The sequence below is a fragment of the Pelmatolapia mariae genome, linkage group LG3_W (genome assembly GCF_036321145.2).
Source record: "Pelmatolapia mariae isolate MD_Pm_ZW linkage group LG3_W, Pm_UMD_F_2, whole genome shotgun sequence".
In the NCBI taxonomy this organism is placed as follows: Eukaryota; Metazoa; Chordata; class Actinopteri; order Cichliformes; family Cichlidae; genus Pelmatolapia; species Pelmatolapia mariae.
The window spans coordinates 34,607,551-34,624,976 of record NC_086229.1 but is presented as its reverse complement, the minus strand read 5'-3'; the positions used below and the strand labels follow the sequence as shown (position 1 = coordinate 34,624,976).

At 41.2% G+C, this 17,426-nt stretch overlaps 2 protein-coding genes across 2 annotated transcripts in view; one reads left to right on the top strand and one right to left on the bottom strand.

Annotated features, from left to right (window-relative positions):
• Positions 1-17,426, top strand: part of LOC134622284 (NACHT, LRR and PYD domains-containing protein 12-like) — a 1,346,881-nt gene that overhangs the window by 973,028 nt on the left and 356,427 nt on the right. The gene's annotated exons all lie outside the window — the stretch shown is intronic.
• The window catches only part of LOC134624399 (uncharacterized), a 342,378-nt gene that overhangs the window by 307,490 nt on the left and 17,462 nt on the right, over positions 1-17,426 (bottom strand). The window contains exons 4-7 of the mRNA XM_065470000.1: positions 12,853-12,931; positions 10,990-11,197; positions 6,840-8,688; positions 5,030-5,203 (exon numbers count right to left, since the gene is read on the bottom strand). Coding sequence (XP_065326072.1) covers positions 5,030-5,203; positions 6,840-8,688; positions 10,990-11,197; positions 12,853-12,931 — 2,310 coding nt within the window. The remainder of the gene's footprint in view (positions 1-5,029; positions 5,204-6,839; positions 8,689-10,989; positions 11,198-12,852; positions 12,932-17,426) is intronic.

Sequence of the window (17,426 nt, the reverse complement as noted above, 5' to 3'; positions counted from 1 at the left end):
AGTTTGGGCCTCAGTCACCAACTTACTGAAGGAACAGAGTGTTGTTGAAGGGAAACCTGTGGAAGCAACAACATCCGAGCCACCAGATAAAAAGTTGGCCCTATTGGTGCTTCATCAGAGTGTGATTGTGAACAGGAGGAAGACTCAGACCCACCATCAGTACAGAGACCTGTCCATTACAGTGCTGCTCCAAACATGCAGCACTGCCTCAACTGCACACAAGTACTTGGCCACAGCTGTAACATCTGTACCTGTGAAAGTTTGTTCTTTGTTGCTGATCATATTATACAAAAGAAGAGAGTTTCTTCATCATCAGAAAATGTCAGTGAGCTTGTGTGTCTTAGCAGCTGGCTCGGTGCAGAGGAGGAAGAAATTGTAAAGTCAGAGGAAGATAAATGCAGTTCATGTTGTCAACTCAACCTGGACGACTGAAAGTATTTTTCCTTTGTCTTGTTTCTGACTGAGATTCTCCCAAGGAAATCCAGTACAAACACACACTTCACACACTCAAAGTCCCTGCACAGTAAATGAGCTGATGAAAGTTTGTGCTGCTACCTGATAACAGAAAAATAGTTCTGCTGGTTCTTGTTCTGAAAACACACATTTATAAATGTTCACTTGCTGTTGATCAAAGGTGCCTGTTATAATGTTATGATGGTGGCTCTGGACTCTGAGGGGAACTTTGTTTGGTACAAACTAGATCAAATGTTGACATCCTGGCAGAGGCAAAGAACTTTGATTTGATATTTGATTTGATTAGATTCATGTTTCAGCTCAGACTGACAGAAATATTTGAACTGCTACTGTGTTAAAGGGAACACTGCTGTTAGAAAGCTCCTGATTTGTTTCACATCTGTACACTGAATGTTGCACTTCTCATACTGCAGTACTATTAAAATAAGTACACAATACACTACTTTTGAATTCATAATTGAATGTTGCTGTAACAACGCCATTAATGGTGATTCAAAGTGTTCATGGTCTAGGGTCTAAATTGGGTCTAAAAGACACGTTGATGGTTTGGAGGAAGTAATTATTAAAGTTAACTCAGAAAGATCAATTGAAGAAAAAGTGTCTAACTTAATATAAATGGTACTGAAAGTAGCTGTAGATAATATTACATCTGTGGGATGATTATTGGTAATTTTTTCTCTAATGACTAAAATTTTATTTGTGAAGAAGTTCATGAAGTCATTACTAGTTAACGTTAAAGGGATACTTCGCTCAATAGAGAATAGTAAGATGTTCTGGCTTTGCGGAGGGCTTTCTTATAAAGCAGCAAACTATTTCTCCAGGCTAAATGATGATCCTCTAAATTTGTGACACGCCATTTCCTCTCCAGCTTACGAGTTATCTGTTTTAGGCTACGTGTTTGAGAATTATACCACGGAGTCAGGGACTTCTGATTTGAGGCCTTAGTTTTCACAGGAGCTACAGTATCCAGAGTCGTATGTAGTGAGGAGGTAAAATTATTAACAATGGCCTATAAATGGCCTGTATTTGTATAGCGCTTTACTAGTTCGTAAGGACCCCAAAGCGCTTTACACGTTCAGTCATCCACCCATTGACACACACATTCACACCTCTTTTGGAATAACGTTCAGATAGCTGCTCTGCTCTATGTTGGTACAGGTCATTGAAGATGATAACAGTGGGTGGATTATATTCTTAAACTTAGTTACAGCGCTTTCAGAAAGACATCTACTGTGATAAAGTCTACTCTCCATTGCTGTGTAATCAATTATTGTAAATGTAAATGTTATCAGAAAATGATCAGACAGCAGAGGGTTTTCAGGAAACACTGTTAAATGTTCAGTTTCTATGCCATATGTTAACCCTCTCAGGCTCAAATTAAGTTTTTGTTGCTAATGCACAACCAAGTCCTGCAGTGGTACTTCTGAGTAAAAGAAACTCATAAAATATGTATGTGGGGTACTCACGTTGTTAGTTTTTAACTGTTGCAAATCGGCAACGCCTGCCTCGAGAGGGTTAACACAAGATCTAGAGTGTGATTAAAGTGGTGGGTGGGTTCTTTTACATTTTGAGAGAAGCCAATTGAGTCTAATAACAGATTAAATGCCATGTTGAGGCTGTCATTTTTAGCATCTACATGGATGTTAAAATCACCCACAATAATTATTTTATCTGAGCTGAGCACTAAATCAGATAAAAAGTCTGAGAAATCAGACAGAAACTCTGTGTAAGGCCCAGGTGGACGATAGATGATAACAAGACTGGTTTCTGAGTTTTACAGCTGGGTTGGACGAGGCTAAGCATCAGGCTTTCAAATGAATTAAAAGTCTGTCTTGGTCTTTCGTTAATTAATAGGCTGGTGTGAAAAATAGCTGCCACACCGCCCCCTCGGCCTGTGCTTCGAGATTTCTGGTAGTTAGAATGACTCGGGGGTGTTGATTCATTTAAACTAACATAATCATCCTGCTGCAACCAGGTTTCTGTAAGGCAGAGTAAATCGATTTGTTGATCAATTATTAAGTCATGTACTAACAGAGACTTGGAGGAGAGAGACCTAATATTTAATAATCCACATTTCACTGTTTTACTCTTTGGTTCAGATGTGGATACTGTATTGTTCTTTCTTTGTGATTGTTTATGTTTAAGTTTTTTATTGCTGGTTTTTAGTTTGTTTTTTGTCTTTTTGGGAGCTGACACAGTCTCTATGGAGATGGGTTTTGGGGGGTAGCAGGAGGAGAGAAGCTGCAGAGAGGCGTGTAAGACTGCAACTCTGCTTCCTGGTCCCAACTCTGGATAGTCATATTTTAGATTATCACTAAATGTCTGCTGTGTCTGACATTGACTTGGGTTTTTACTAACTGGCTACATGAGCAGGATTAGCTGCAGTTCCATCTTTGTAAAAGAGACTCAGCATTAGAACCAAACAGAAACATTTCTACTTTTTCTGCAGCACCAGCAGGATGCATGGAGCCTAAACTCCAGTGACAATGAGACACATACAGTGTGACTGCTGTGACTTTACAGCTGGGCCTCAGATATGACTGAATCTATATCACACTTAAAGCTTTCTGTAAATAAAAGAATCAGTGAAAACGAGGCACTTCAGTCGATTTTAAACACAAACTCTGAACGTAACCTGCTCCAGACCAGGTTATAGGTTTAGCATCAGTAACCACGGTGATGTAGCCAGGTAGAAACAGAGCTAGACAGAGACAGACAAACATTTATGCTCACAATCACACATCTCCAGTTCACCCAGCATGCATGTTTTTGAACTGTGGGAGGAAGCAGAGTACCTGAAGAGAACCCACACAGGTCACACTATCATCCTTATTTAGACATTAATAATTGATTAATTGATTATTAATAATCAATTAATCAATTATTAATGTCTAATGTAACAAATAAATGTAATAAATTATTTGATATTTTAATCAGCACAGCATCACAGTGGTTAGCACTGCTGCCGTACAGCAAGATGGTCCGGAGTTTAATTCCACCATCAGGCTGGGGTCTTTCTGTGTGGAGTTTGCATGTAGCCCCACTCTTCTCACAGCAACATACAACTCACATGGCTACACTTTTCACTGATTGGCTCATGTTAGCTTGTGAAAATATAAAGTCCCACCAGTACTAGCTGTTTTATATTCTGTTTATAAAAAAACTAAATGTGCTTATAATGTGCAAATAAAGGCTGAAGCAGCTAGCACTGTTAGCATCACCACCAAGTTCTGTTACATTTATACACCGATAGATCTACAATGGCTCCAATATACAGCCTTCATAATATGATTCAAATGCTGTCTGTAAACACAGTGTCATCAGTCCACAGTTACCACATTACTTCATGATACTCAGATTTAACAGAACTGAGAGGGAATGATTATAATGAGTGCTGTCAGTCCAGTCAGTCCTTGAATTACTGCCCTCTGCCAAGTTAATAAAGACTGAATATGGTGTTACTGATTCTAAGTTCATTTGTTTTAATTACATATGTGCACACATTCATTCTGACCTGGAAATAGAAAAACATCAAATCTGTGTAGGTTTACTTTTACATGATGGTCATCTTACATCTTATGTAATCTGCAGAATTATATCCAACAGCTGGAATCTATACGATTATATCCAGTCTTAGCTTTTTGAACACAATATGTTGAATCTAACCAATGAATTCCCAGGATATCGCAGTGAATATAATTTAATCATTCACTGCACCTGCATTTCCTACAACACCTTTTCAAATGTTAAATATCCAGATAATCTAATTTAATGCTGTTGTTAAAACAAACATTTTAACAGTGCTAACCACTTCACAACAGTATTGACATTTTTTATTTGACAGTTTTCATCTTTATTAAAATGTTTTCTATGAACCTTTCACTGGTAGAGTTGGTTTCTATTTGTATTTAATTAGAGTCCTTCTTTTGTGTATCTTTTTATCTTTCAGAGCAGTCTTGTTTTGTGCCATTTATTATTAAATTTTTTAAGCAAGATTATTTTTTGCGTGTATTTTGCAGCTGTAACTGTGATTTTCCAAACTTTGGGATAAATGAACCCCCAGCCTCTTCAAACGGACAAACTAGTGATGGCTAACCAAACAGACATAGTGGTGCATGTAATGACAGATGTAGTTATAACACGTGATGACAACATCAGGAAAAAGGAAGATGAGAAGTTAGAGAAATGTGAAGAGCTGAAGAAGATGTGGATGGTGAACATAACAGTGGTCCCATTGACAATCCATACATAATAATTTCTTGATGCCCAATAGACACCAAAACATGTAATTTGGACAAACTCGAATAAATTTTATTCCTACAGAAATAATCGTTTTTATATTAAGGGCACAAAGTAGCACTAAATCTCTAAATTGGACAGGACATTAGGTATCTTTTTAAACAAACACATGACTATAAAAATATTTAGACAGTAATTCAGAGTCTAATAATCCAAGTGTAAAGGTTCACTTTAAAGTGCTATAAAGGTTACCTGTTTATGCAATAATATAATTCACATTTTAGATGATCATCTGTGGAAAAGTTTGAATCCTGACCTGAGAGTTTCCACTGAACACTGTGAACTCTTTAGTCCAGCAGACAGAAGCTTCACTCCTGAATCCTGCAGGTCAGAGTTACTCAGGTCCAGCTCTCTCAGACTAGAGGACTGGGAGCTAAGGACTGAGGACAGAGCTTCACAGCTTCTCTCTGACAGGTTACAGCCACTCAGTCTGAAAAAACAAATTGCCCTTAGATTAAATTACTTTATATATTCAACCAAGACAAAAAAAAAAACATTCATTTACCATATAAAATAAATAAACTGATAACATACACATGAAATAATAAAAACAAAACATGTTTTTAACATTTATGAATATATAAATCACAATTTATATGTGGAGAAAGTCAAAACAAAACATGCGGAATCAGCTAGGTAAACACCATCATTCCCTTAAATTTAAATTGAAACCAGTGAGGAGCTGGTAGATTTAGTGGAACTACCTTTGTACCTGCTGGCATGTGCATAAAGTACTGTTGGTCGCTTTTGTGATTACATACAGTTCAAAGTAATCCCTATTTATTACATACTGGACCTTGTTGGTAGTAAATCCTTTATCTAAAATAACACATTTTAGATGAATAAAAACATAATGTCAACAAAGATGACAGCAGGAAAAAAATGTGTTATTAATGGCAGCTTCTTTGAACTGCTCTGCTACAGTTTTGAAAAACTTCTAGCCCAGCTGTAATAAAAAGTCAATAAAAAATTCAAACTGGCAAATCAGTGGCCATTTAAAACACAATATAAGGAACAACCTTTTCCTTTAAACTAGATGAAATTGTGGCAGCCATAACAGATTTAAAAAAAAGAAAAGGTAAGAAAAGAAAAAATAAAAGAAACACTGTATTTATGGTCAGGTACAAACTAACAATACAAAATCAGAGGAAGACATCAAAAGCGCAGTAGAAAAGCATTTCCTACTCCTAATTATTTTGGGTTTTTCTTTTTTTCATGCATTTGTTAAATATTTTTTGGCAGGAAATACTGAACTTAGCTTTTCAAAAACATGTGGTGTGGGGCACAACTATCAGAGGGGCCGATGGCGCGATATGGCAGCCTCGCTTCTGTCAGTCTGCCTCCACCAGTGTGTGAATGTGAGAGTGAATGAATATTGGAATTGTAAAGCGCTTTGGGTGCCTTGAAAAGCGCTATATAAATGCAATCCAAAGGTAGGTTTGGATACCATTGTACCTTTAATATATAATCATCATATTAAAAACTGCATGTTGTGTTTAAATGTTTTTTTTTAAATAAAATACACATTTGTTTGATCAGCTGAAACATGTAACAGAAATTGGGTGAATAATTTGTCACATAACCGTAGTTAAAGTCGGACTGCAGATTAGAATTGAATAATGAAAGATCAAGAGTGAACAGCTTGAGGCTATTTAACCCTGCAAGAGGTTGCTGAAGGATCAGACCTATGATGTAGTGCATTTAGTTTAGAAGAGTAAAATAACATAACACTGGTTTGTTCAACGTGCTTTTTGGATGAGCCTAAACATGTTATAGATCTTTTTTGATTATTTATATTTGTTTTCAACTAGTTACAATAATATGAGCCCACCATATGTTGGTTCACTGATAAATGTTATAGGAACAAATGTTTCTGAAACAGTCTGTTGCTATTAAACATTAAAATGATCACAGAGTTAATGACAAATAATTAAAGGCAATATATTTAACAGTTTTACAGGACCTATTAGCACCTAACGTTTCTGTATTTTAATGGTTCACGCCTGCTTTCTTATTAAGCAGAATCAACATTTTACAAAATAGGGTATGATCACATATTTACTTACACAGCCTTGTTGGAAGCTTTGACCACTGGCAGCAGCCTCAGAAGAGCCTCCTCTGAAACAGAGTATTTCTGCAGGTCAAACACATCCAGATCTTTTTCTGATGACAGTAAGATGAAGACCAGAGCTGACCACTGAGCAGAAGAAAGTTCATCTGTGGAGAGACTTCCTGATCTCAGGGACTGTTGGATCTCCTCCACTAGAGAACGATCATTCAGTTCATTCAGACAGTGAAACAGATTGATGCTTTTCTCTGCAGACAGATTCTCACTGAGCTTCTTCTTGATGTACTGGGCTGTTGCCAGAGTGATTCCTGAGATACTTCCTGTCTGTGACATCAGGCCTCGTAGGAGAGTCTGATTGGTCTGTGAGCTACTTCCTGTCTTTGTCAGTAGACCTCGTAGGAGAGTCTGATTGGTCTGCAGTGAAAGACCCAGGAGGAAGCGGAGGAACAAGTCCAGGTGTCCATTTGGACTCTGTAAGGCCTTGTTCACAGCACTCTGGTAGAAGAGTTTCTCTGCAGAATCTCTTGTTTCAGACTTCTGGGAGGTTTTTTGTTGTTGTTCCAGCAGATTGAGTCCAGACTTGATGAAGGTCAGATGGACATGAAGAGCAGCCAGAAACTCCTGAACACTCAGATGGATGAAGCAGAACACCTTGTCCTGGTACAGTCCTCTCTCCTCTTTAAAGATCTGTGTGAACACTCCTGAGTACACTGAGGCTGCTCTGATATCGATGCCACACTCTGTCAGGTCTGATTCATAGAAGATCAGGTTTCCTTTCTGCAGCTGATCAAAAGCCAGTTTTCCCAGAGACTCCATCATCTTCCTGCTCTCTGGACTCCAGTGTGGATTTGTCTCAGCTCCTCCATCATACTTCACGTTCTTCACTTTGGCCTGAACCACCAGGAAGTGGATGTACATCTCAGTCAGGGTCTTGGGCAGCTGTCCTCCCTCTCTGGTTTCCAGCACATCCTCCAGAACTGTAGCAGTGATCCAGCAGAAGACTGGGATGTGGCACATGATGTGGAGGCTTCGTGATGTCTTGATGTGGGAGATGATCCTGCTGGCCTGCTCCTCATCTCTGAATCTCTTCCTGAAGTACTCCTCCTTCTGTGGGTCAGTGAACCCTCTGACCTCTGTCACCCTGACAACACAGTCAGGAGGGATCTGATTGACTGCTGCAGGTCGTGTGGTTATCCAGAGGTGAGCAGAGGGAAGCAGTTTCCCCCTGATGAGGTTTATCAGCAGCACATCCACTGAGGAGGACTTTCTAGGGTCAGTTAGGATTGTAGTGTTGTGGAAGTCCAGAGGAAGTCGACACTCATCCAGACCATCAAAGATGAACACAACCTGGAAGTCTTCAAAGCTGCAGATTCCTGCTTCTTTGGTTTCAGTAAAGAAGTGATGAACAAGTTCCACCAAGCTGAACGTTTCCTCTTTCAGCACATTCAGCTCTCTGAAAGTGAATGGAAATATGAACTGGATGTCCTGGTTGGCTTTGTCTTCAGCCCAGTCCAGGGTGTATTTCTGTGTTAAGACTGTTTTCCCAATGCCAGCCACTCCCTTTGTCAGCACTGTTCTGATTGGTTCATCTCTTCCAGGTGAGGCTTTAAAGATGTCTTCTTGTCTGATGGTTGTTTCTGGTCTGTCTGGTTTCCTGGATGCTGTTTCAATCTGTCTGACCTCATGTTCATCATTGACCTCTGCAGTCCCTCCCTCTGTGATGTAGAGCTCTGTGTAGATCTGATTCAGAAGGGTTGGGTTTCCTGCTTTAGCGATCCCCTCAAACACACACTGGAACTTCTTCAGTGCAGATTTAAGGTTACGTTGACATACCGTAGGAAAATGTTCTGGAAAAAGAATGCAAAACATTACGTCTCATTTTTTTAAAGCATCGATATTTGGCTACATGTTGGTCCATCTCTTAAGACAATAACAAATGTTCTAGTCATCCATCCATATCCTTCTGCTTATCCAGGGCTGGGACACTGAGGCAGCAGCCTAGGCAGAGAAGCTCAGACCGCCCTCATCCTGACCACCTCCTCCAGCTTGTCTGGGGGAACATCAAGGTGCTCCCAGGCAAGCCAAGAGATATAATCTTTCCACCGTGTCCTGGGTGTGCCTCGGTGGGACATGCCCAGAACACTTCACTTAGTAGGCGCCAAGGAGGCATCTTTGTCAGACCCGAACATCCTCAACTGGCTCATTACCATGTGGAGGAGCAGTGGCTCTCCTCCAAGCTTCTCCTGGACAGCCATACTTGTCACGTTATCCCTAAGGCAGAGGCCAGCAGCTCTCATTTTTGCTGCTCGTATCTACAGTCTTGCTCTTTTGGTCACTATCCACAGATTGTGAACATCGGTCAGGGTAGGGATGTAGATCGACAATTGTGAGCTTGTCATTTAAACTCACCTCTCTCTTCACCACAATGAACCGGTACAGCGTGTGGATCACTACGGCCGCTGCACCAATCCATCTGTCCATCTCCCCCTCCTTTCCTCTGTCACTTGTGAACAAGACCCCGTGATACTTGAACTCCACTTCGGAACTCGTCCCTGTCCTGGAGTGATATGGACCATAGCTCCAGATTTGCAGGTGCCGATTCTCACTCCCACAGCTTCACAATCAGGCACGAACTGCTCCGATGCGAGCTGGAGGCCATCACCTGATGAAGCCAGCAGAACCACATCATCACCCACCGGAAACGAGTCTGGCTATGCTAACCAAGCTCCTGCAACAGTTGTATGAGGATCGAATGGCCTGAAGCAACGGACCAGACACCCCATACTCACGAAGCACCTCCCAAAAGATCACTCAGAGTGACACTGTTGAATTCCTTCTCCAGGTCCACAAAACACATGTAGACTGGTTGGGCAAACACCTGTCCACCCTCAAGTATCCTTGAGAGGATAAAGAGCTGATCTAATGTTCCACGACCTGGATAAAAAACACATTGTTCCTCCTGTATCTGAGGTTTGGATGGACTGTCCTTTCCAGCATCCTGGCATAGACTTTCCCAGGGAGGCTGAAGAGTGTGATCCCCATATAGTTGGAACACACCCTTGGATACCCCTTCTTAAACATGAAGGACCCGAGGAAGTCCCCTTGCAGAACTGTAGAGGCATGTCAATCAAGACAGCCCTACAACATCCAGAGCCTTCAGGACCTCAGGGCAAACCTCATCCACCCGAGGTGCTTTCCCAGCAAGCAGCTGTTTAACTGCCTCTGTGAGCTTGTCCCACAGATAGGTGAGTCGTCCCCCCATCCCCAGACTCTGCCAACTCTACAGAAGGAGGAAGACAGTTTCTTTCCACCGCCCGACAATGTTCCTGTCAAAGTCAGCAGCACTCCACCGTTACTAGACAAACTGCAGGTAGAGCACCGCTTTCCTCTCCTGAGTCACCTGACGGTTTGCCAGAATCTCTTTGAGGCAGTCCAAAAGAATTTTTCTATGGCTTCTCCTAATTCCTGCCCCACCCGAGTTTTTGCTTCAGCCACTGCCTGAGCCTATCACTGCTCCAAAGTCCCACAGGCTAACCACATCCGATGGGCAGCAACCACCTTGTGGCCACAGCTCAGTGTAGTGGCCTCAGAAATGGAGATGCTGAACATGGTTCATTCGGACTCAATGTCCCCAGTCTCCCTCAGAATGCTGTCGAAGCTCTGGCAGAGGTATTGTGATTGACACCGAGGCCTCTGCGAGGCGTTTCCAGCTCACGTTTAGTTGCGCCAGGTCTGTCCAGCATCTTCCCCTGCCACCTGATCCAACACACCACCAGGTGGTGATCAGTTGACAGCTCAGCACCTCTCTTTACCCGAGTGTCCAGAAAATATGGCCTTAGGTTTGGTGATACAATTACAAAATCGATCACCGACCTGCAATCTAGGGCATTCTGATGCCACGTGTACTTTTGGACACCCATATGTTAAAACATGATGTTCATTAAGGACAAACTCTGATTTGCACAGAAGTCCAAAAACAAAATACCAATCAGATTCAGATCCGACATGCCGTTCCTCCCAATCACACCCCTCCAGGTCTCACTGTTGTTGCCCACTTGAGCGTTGAAGTCTCGCAGAAGGACGACAGTGGTTGTTTTTTGACTTTTCCAGTCATCAGTTAGCTTTAATCTTTATAGAAATCCTCTTACTGCAATAGAGACAGTCAGCCAGCTCCTCCTTCTTCATTCTCCTCAGGAAGTCCACTGTGATCTTCACAAATGCCTCTCTGCTGCTCCTCCTCTCCACATCATCATCCTCCCTCTGACTCTCTAAGCATTCTGGGTAATCTGGACTCAGAACCTTCTGGATCTTCTTCAGCTCGTTCTTCACAAAAGTGATGATGTTGTCCTCCAGCAGCTGGAACAGAATACTTTGTGAATGAGCAATTCAAACTGAAATCATGGAGCCAAACATCAGATCCATGTTGGAAACATTGACAATTAGGAGTGGGTTTCAAAGTGATTTGCTGATTCAAATTGATTTTAATTCAAGTGATGCAAAATAAATCTTGAAATCAATGTTTTAAATAAAAATGTATTTTATCAGAAACTCCAGAATCTCAGCTTATAGCTCACAAAACGATTTAAACAACCAGCCAACAGCCAAAAGAGTAAGTGATTAAAAAGCAGGTAAATGTATTCTGCAAAACATGTAAACACAAAGCGTCGAATTTTGACCCGATGTCACGTACATGGACATGTCATTGGGTGCTGAAAGCTGACATCTTACAGGTTCTAATGCTGCAGGTTTCATCACTCTGACCCAAATTGACTGAACCAGCAGCAAAAAAAGATCAGAACTATGCTTCATGTTTGATAAAAATCGTCATTAATTCCCTCCTACTTTTGCTGTTTTGCTTCCACCACGATAAAAATCACACTTCCTCCACAGCTCTCTCTCTCTCTCTCTGTGTTTACCATTAAAAATCTGCTTTCCGCATTATTGGCTTGCTTATTACCCACGAGTCTACCGTTCAGTGCTGTGGGTCGTTGGTTTTTGTTCTTCAAAAATGACCTCCGACAAGAAAGCCTCATTTCTGCCATTCAATGCCAAAGAAATTTAAACTTTTTAAGATTATCTAAAATGCAAAACACTTAGTTGTGTCTCTAATCAAACCTCTGTAACTTTGCTCTGCTTCACTTTAGCAACATCAGGTAATGTTCAGATGCTGATTCATGGTTTTCTTCAGTTTTTGTTCTACTGCAGAATATTTTTAAGGTTATCTGCTATAAAAACCCAGGCCTGGAAAATCTCCTTCATGTTTTTCTGTTTTATCCTCCTTACTTTGACACAAAGGCCTCTGCTGTGATGCTCACACCTCTGATAAAGTCTCAGCTTTGTTTTTAGATATAACATGGTTTACACTGAGTTTGTAGTTGCAGAGAAAGTCTCATAGTTGTAATTAAATATTTTAAATTTAAAAGGTTTAGAGGGTTCTTTCGAGAGTTACATTTCAAGATAAATAATCATAATTATTATATTTCTGACTGAGTCAAATTGAACTGAAACAAATAAAATCAAGAATTGAATCGGGACTTTGTGAATCAGAACTGAATCAATTGTAAAAATCAGCAAAGTTAAGAAAAGGGAAAGACTTTGTGTACTCATGTAGAAGGACAACTACTACTATTAAAAACTACTTTAGTAAAAGTTGAAGTACTTATTCAACTTCTTTAATCTTCTTTAATCAAGTAAAAGTAAAAAAGTACAGGCTCTGACATGTACTCAAAGTAAGAAAGTAAAAGTAGTTCTTTGGAGGACGTTTCCATTTTTAAAGAAATATAGAAAGTTCAGATGTTTGTTTAAAAATGTACGGAGTGTAAGTAAAAAAAAAACTAGTCAGAAAAAAAAACCTACTCAAGTACAGATACCAGAAAATTGTACTTAAGTAATGAGGTATTTGTACTTTGTTACTTCCCAGCCCTACTGACAATCCACTGGTCTACAAAGAGCAGCATGGAGATGACTGTGAACAGAATAGATGTAAAAGTAGTTGTTGTACATGTACAGACCATAAATATGGTGTCCAGCTGTGTTTGATGCTGCTGGGCAGACTGACCACTGGGAACCTCTGAGCTCTGCTGGTCCACTCTGTGGAGGAACCATGAAGAATCAGAACAAGCACAGGATAAAGATCCAGTAGTTTCTGCTCAAGTAACTTCATCTGAATCGCCTTTGGTGAAACATTGCTGACAGTACCTGCTGTGACTGCTTTGTGCAGCAACTATAAACATTTGTGTAACTGTTGATCAATCCTACATCACTGAGTGAATCTGGGCTCAGTCCTTCACACAGAGCATACAATATTTCTGCTGGATTAGGATCCAGAGTTTGGGTTTGTTTGGTGCTTCTAAAACATATTATTATGATTATTCGGCTCCCCTTTAGAAGTACAACTTGTTTGCTTTGTGTCACAGTCTGACTTTCTCCTGAGACTCAGCGATGCTACAAGAGGAGCAGCAGTAGGAATTTTTTACAGCTGAGTTAATAACACTAAATAAAATATATGACAGTTATTAGACATGATCTTGGAGAAATACGTATTGTTTCTGCTGATCTTACAGCCTTCTAATCGTTTAACAATGATCTGGTAACCCTTCTCCCCCGTCCCTCTTCTCAGCTGTTTTTTTTTCTCCCTCTTTCTTTCTCCCCTTCTTTCCCCCAGTCAAGTCTGTCCAGTATTCAGCAAGTGAAAATAAAATAAACAATAAAAGGTGAATCAAATGGACCATTACAGCAAGGCTGGGATGGTCAATTTGGTAAAGTAAATCCATTGGGCATCTTTCTTCACCTTTAGACAATAATTCTGATGGTAAAAGAGCCAAACGGGACAGGCAAAAAAAAAAACAAAAAAACAAAACAAAACCAATGATCTGGTAACATCATTCAACCAAGGCTGGGTTTTAGGTTTTACACTCCGGGTTGTGAGAGGACCAATGGGATCAAGGATTTCCAAGCATGTTGAATTAAAAGAAAGTAACTCGTCATTTGTCTGAGTGAATGGATCTATGATAAAGTAAGGGATGATTAAAGCTTCTATGAGAACAAACAAAATGATCAGCTGTATCTGAGGTGGAGGAACATTGGTACGGTCTCTAGCACAGGTGGGATATTTGATTATTCCTGACATCCTGGGTCCAGTCAGGACTGCTCTTCAACAGTAGCTCAGATATTTAGGAGTGACTGGAAGTCATAAACCAGAAGAGAAGAAGAAACAAAGCGACCATGAACAGAACAGGTAACAGCTGACAGCAGCCACACACACAGGCACCATGTCAACACAACCCTGTGACTGGCAGACTGGAGCTGAGCCACCATGAACATCACTGTGGTTCAGTGTTGTCCTGATGGAGTCTCATTAACAGCAGCCAGTATGATCCAAGCTTTAGCTGCTGGGTCTCTTTGTGACCTCTCAGACTGTTTAACAGATCAGACACAAAGACATGAGAATCAGAGCAGCTCTGTTCTGGTTCCTGTGCCTTCTAGTTTAGTTCTGCTTGTTTCTGTGTTCGCCCCGTCTCACCGGTCAATCGTGTCAGTGTCAAGTCTGAGTCTTAGGCTACGTTCACACTGCAGGTCTTAATGCTCAATTCTGATTTTTTTTTATCCAATCGGAGTTTTTTCGTCTGCTTGTTCACACTGCAAATAAAATGTGACAGCAATCGCACTCTAGTGTGAACCCTTAAAGCGGCCTGCAAAAGAAGATGGCACACACAACGCGCTCTGTTTAGACCCAGACTTGTGACTTTACACTTCCCAATTTTGCTTTAAGTTTTAAAGTTATTTTGTTATTTACATATGGCCTAATAATTATCCTTATTGTTGTTTTAGAGAGGAGCGGTGCTTCAAAGGATAGTTGCAGATTTCTGTCAGAATCTGCAGATTATACAGTGGCTTGCAAAAGTATTCAACCCCCTTGAACTTTCCCACATTTTGTCACATTACAGCCACAAACATGAATCAATGTTATTGGAATTCCATGTGAAAGGCCAATACAAAGTGGTGTACATGTGAGAAGTGGAACAAAAATCATACATGATTCCAAACATTTCTTACAAACAAATAACTGCAAAGTGGGGTGTGCGTAATTATTCAGCCCCCTGAGTCAATACTTTGTAGAACCACCTTTTGTTGCAATTACAGCTGCCAGTCTTTTAGGCAAGGCAAGGCAAGGCAAGTTTATTTATATAGCACAATTCAACAACGAGGTGATTCAAAGTGCTTTACAGAGACAATAAAAAACAAAAACAATAAAAAACATGATTTAAAATTGATTAAAAAAACAGTAGATAAAATCAGAACAGTAGATAAAATAAGTAGTTAAAATGTAAGTTTTGAAATTTAAGCTTAAAAGTGTGGATTTGGTGCTTTATTCCAATGCAGCTGAGGACAGGTGAGTCTTCAACCTGGATTTAAATAAACTGAGTGTTTCAGCTGATCTGAGGCTTTATGGGAGTTTGTTCCAGATATAAGGAGCATAAAAGCTGAATGCTTTTGGTTCTGACTCTGGGAACTGATAAAAGACCGGATCCAGATGACCTGAGGGATGTGGAAGGTTCATACTGGGTCAGGAGGTCGCTGATGCATTTTGGTCCCAAACCATTCAGAGCTTTATAGACCAGCATCAGAACTTTAAAGTCTATCCTCTGACGGACAGGCAGCCAGTGTAAAGACCTCAGAGCTGGACTGATGTGGTCCACTTTTTTGGTCTTAGTGAGGACTCGAGCAGCAGAGTTCTGAATGAGCTGTAGTTGTCTGACTGATTTTTTAGGTAGACCTGTAAAGATGCTGTTACAGTAATCAAGCCTACTAAAGATGCATGGAGTAGTTTTTCCAGGTCCTGTTGAGACATCAGATCTTTTATCCTTGAAATATTCTTGAGGTGATAGTAAGCTGATTTTGTTATTGTCTTAATGTGTTTTTCTAAGTTTAGGTCTGCATCCATCACTACACCCAAATTTCTCGCCTGGTTGGTGGTTTTTAGGTGTATAGATTGAAGTTCTCTGGTGACCTGTAATCGTTTTTCTTTGGCTCCAAAGACTATTACTTCAGTTTTGTTTTTGTTTAGCTGGAGAAAATTGTGGCACAACCAGTCATTCATTTCCTCAGTGCATTTACCAAGAGCCTGTACAGGGCCTCGGTCTCCTGGTGACATTGTGATATATATTTGTGTGTCATCTGCATAGCTGTGATAGTTTATTTTGTTGTTCTTTATAATCTGTGCCAGTGGGAGCATGTAAATGTTAAACAGAAGGGGTCCCAAGATGGAACCTTGGGGAACTCCACATGTGATACTTGTCTGCTCAGATGTGAAGTTACCTATTGATACAAAGTATTTCCTCTTTTCTAAGTATGTTTTGAACCAGTTTAGTACAGTTCCTGAAAGACCTGTCCAGTTCTCCAGTCGTTTGAGTAATATGTTGTGGTCAACTGTATCAAATGCTGCACTGAGATCCAGTAAAACTAAGACTGACATTTTTCCACTGTCTGTAATCAGACAGATCTTCAGAATATAGTATTTAAGATGGCGCCGAGTATGGCAGCCTCGTCGCGAGCTCCCCCAAGCAACAGCTGTTTTCTGTGTTTAATTTTACTTTTCCTTTATTTTTTCACGAGTAGCACGTCTCCTGGTGTACGACCGACAAACCTTACTGGACATAAAAGACGGTCTTTCTTATCACTTTCCGGAGTTCAAGTTTTGCAACACGGACCCTCCGTTTGCAGACCCCCCATTCATCTCACCTGAGACGCCTTTGTTCTCTGTCCCTGGAGGCCGTAAACGCCGACGCAGAGGGAGAAGATCTGGCGTTCTGGTTCGACTGAGACGGCGCACTAACAGACCACCGTTACCCAGTTTATTACTGGCTAATGTGCAGTCTCTGGAGAACAAGCTGTGCGAGCTTCGGGCACGGATCTCATTCCAGCGAGAGATGCGGGACTGCTGCGTGATCTGCCTCACAGAAACCTGGCTATCGGACAAGGTACCGGACTCCGCAATACAACTACCGGGGTTCTCTGTGCACCGCGCGGACAGGTCACAGGATCTTATTGGGAAAAGCAGAGGCGGTGGTGTATGTTTCATGATCAACAACAGCTGGTGTGATTATGCGAACGTGCACCCGGTCAAATCTTTCTGCTCACCGGACCTGGAGTACCTGATGATTAAGTGCCGGCCATTCTGGCTACCAAGGGAATTTACAGCAGTGATTATTACGGCTGTTTACATTCCCCCACAAGCCGACACTGACCGAGCACTCAGGGAACTGTACAGCGCGATCAGCAGTGAGGAAACCGCACACCCAGAGGTGGCGTTTATCACAGCCGGAGACTTTAATAAGGGAAACCTGAAGAAAGTCTCACCAAAACTCCACCAACACATCCATTTCAACACTCGTGGAGACCGGCTACTTGACCACTGCTACACCTCTTTCCGGGATGCGTACAAAGCCCTCCCACGTGCCCCATTCGGCCAATCAGATCACCGCTCCATCCTGCTTCTGCCCGCCTATAGGCAGAAGCTGAAACAGTAAGCTCCAACCCGGAGGGCGGTGCACTGTTGGACGGACCAATCGGAGTCTACGCTGCG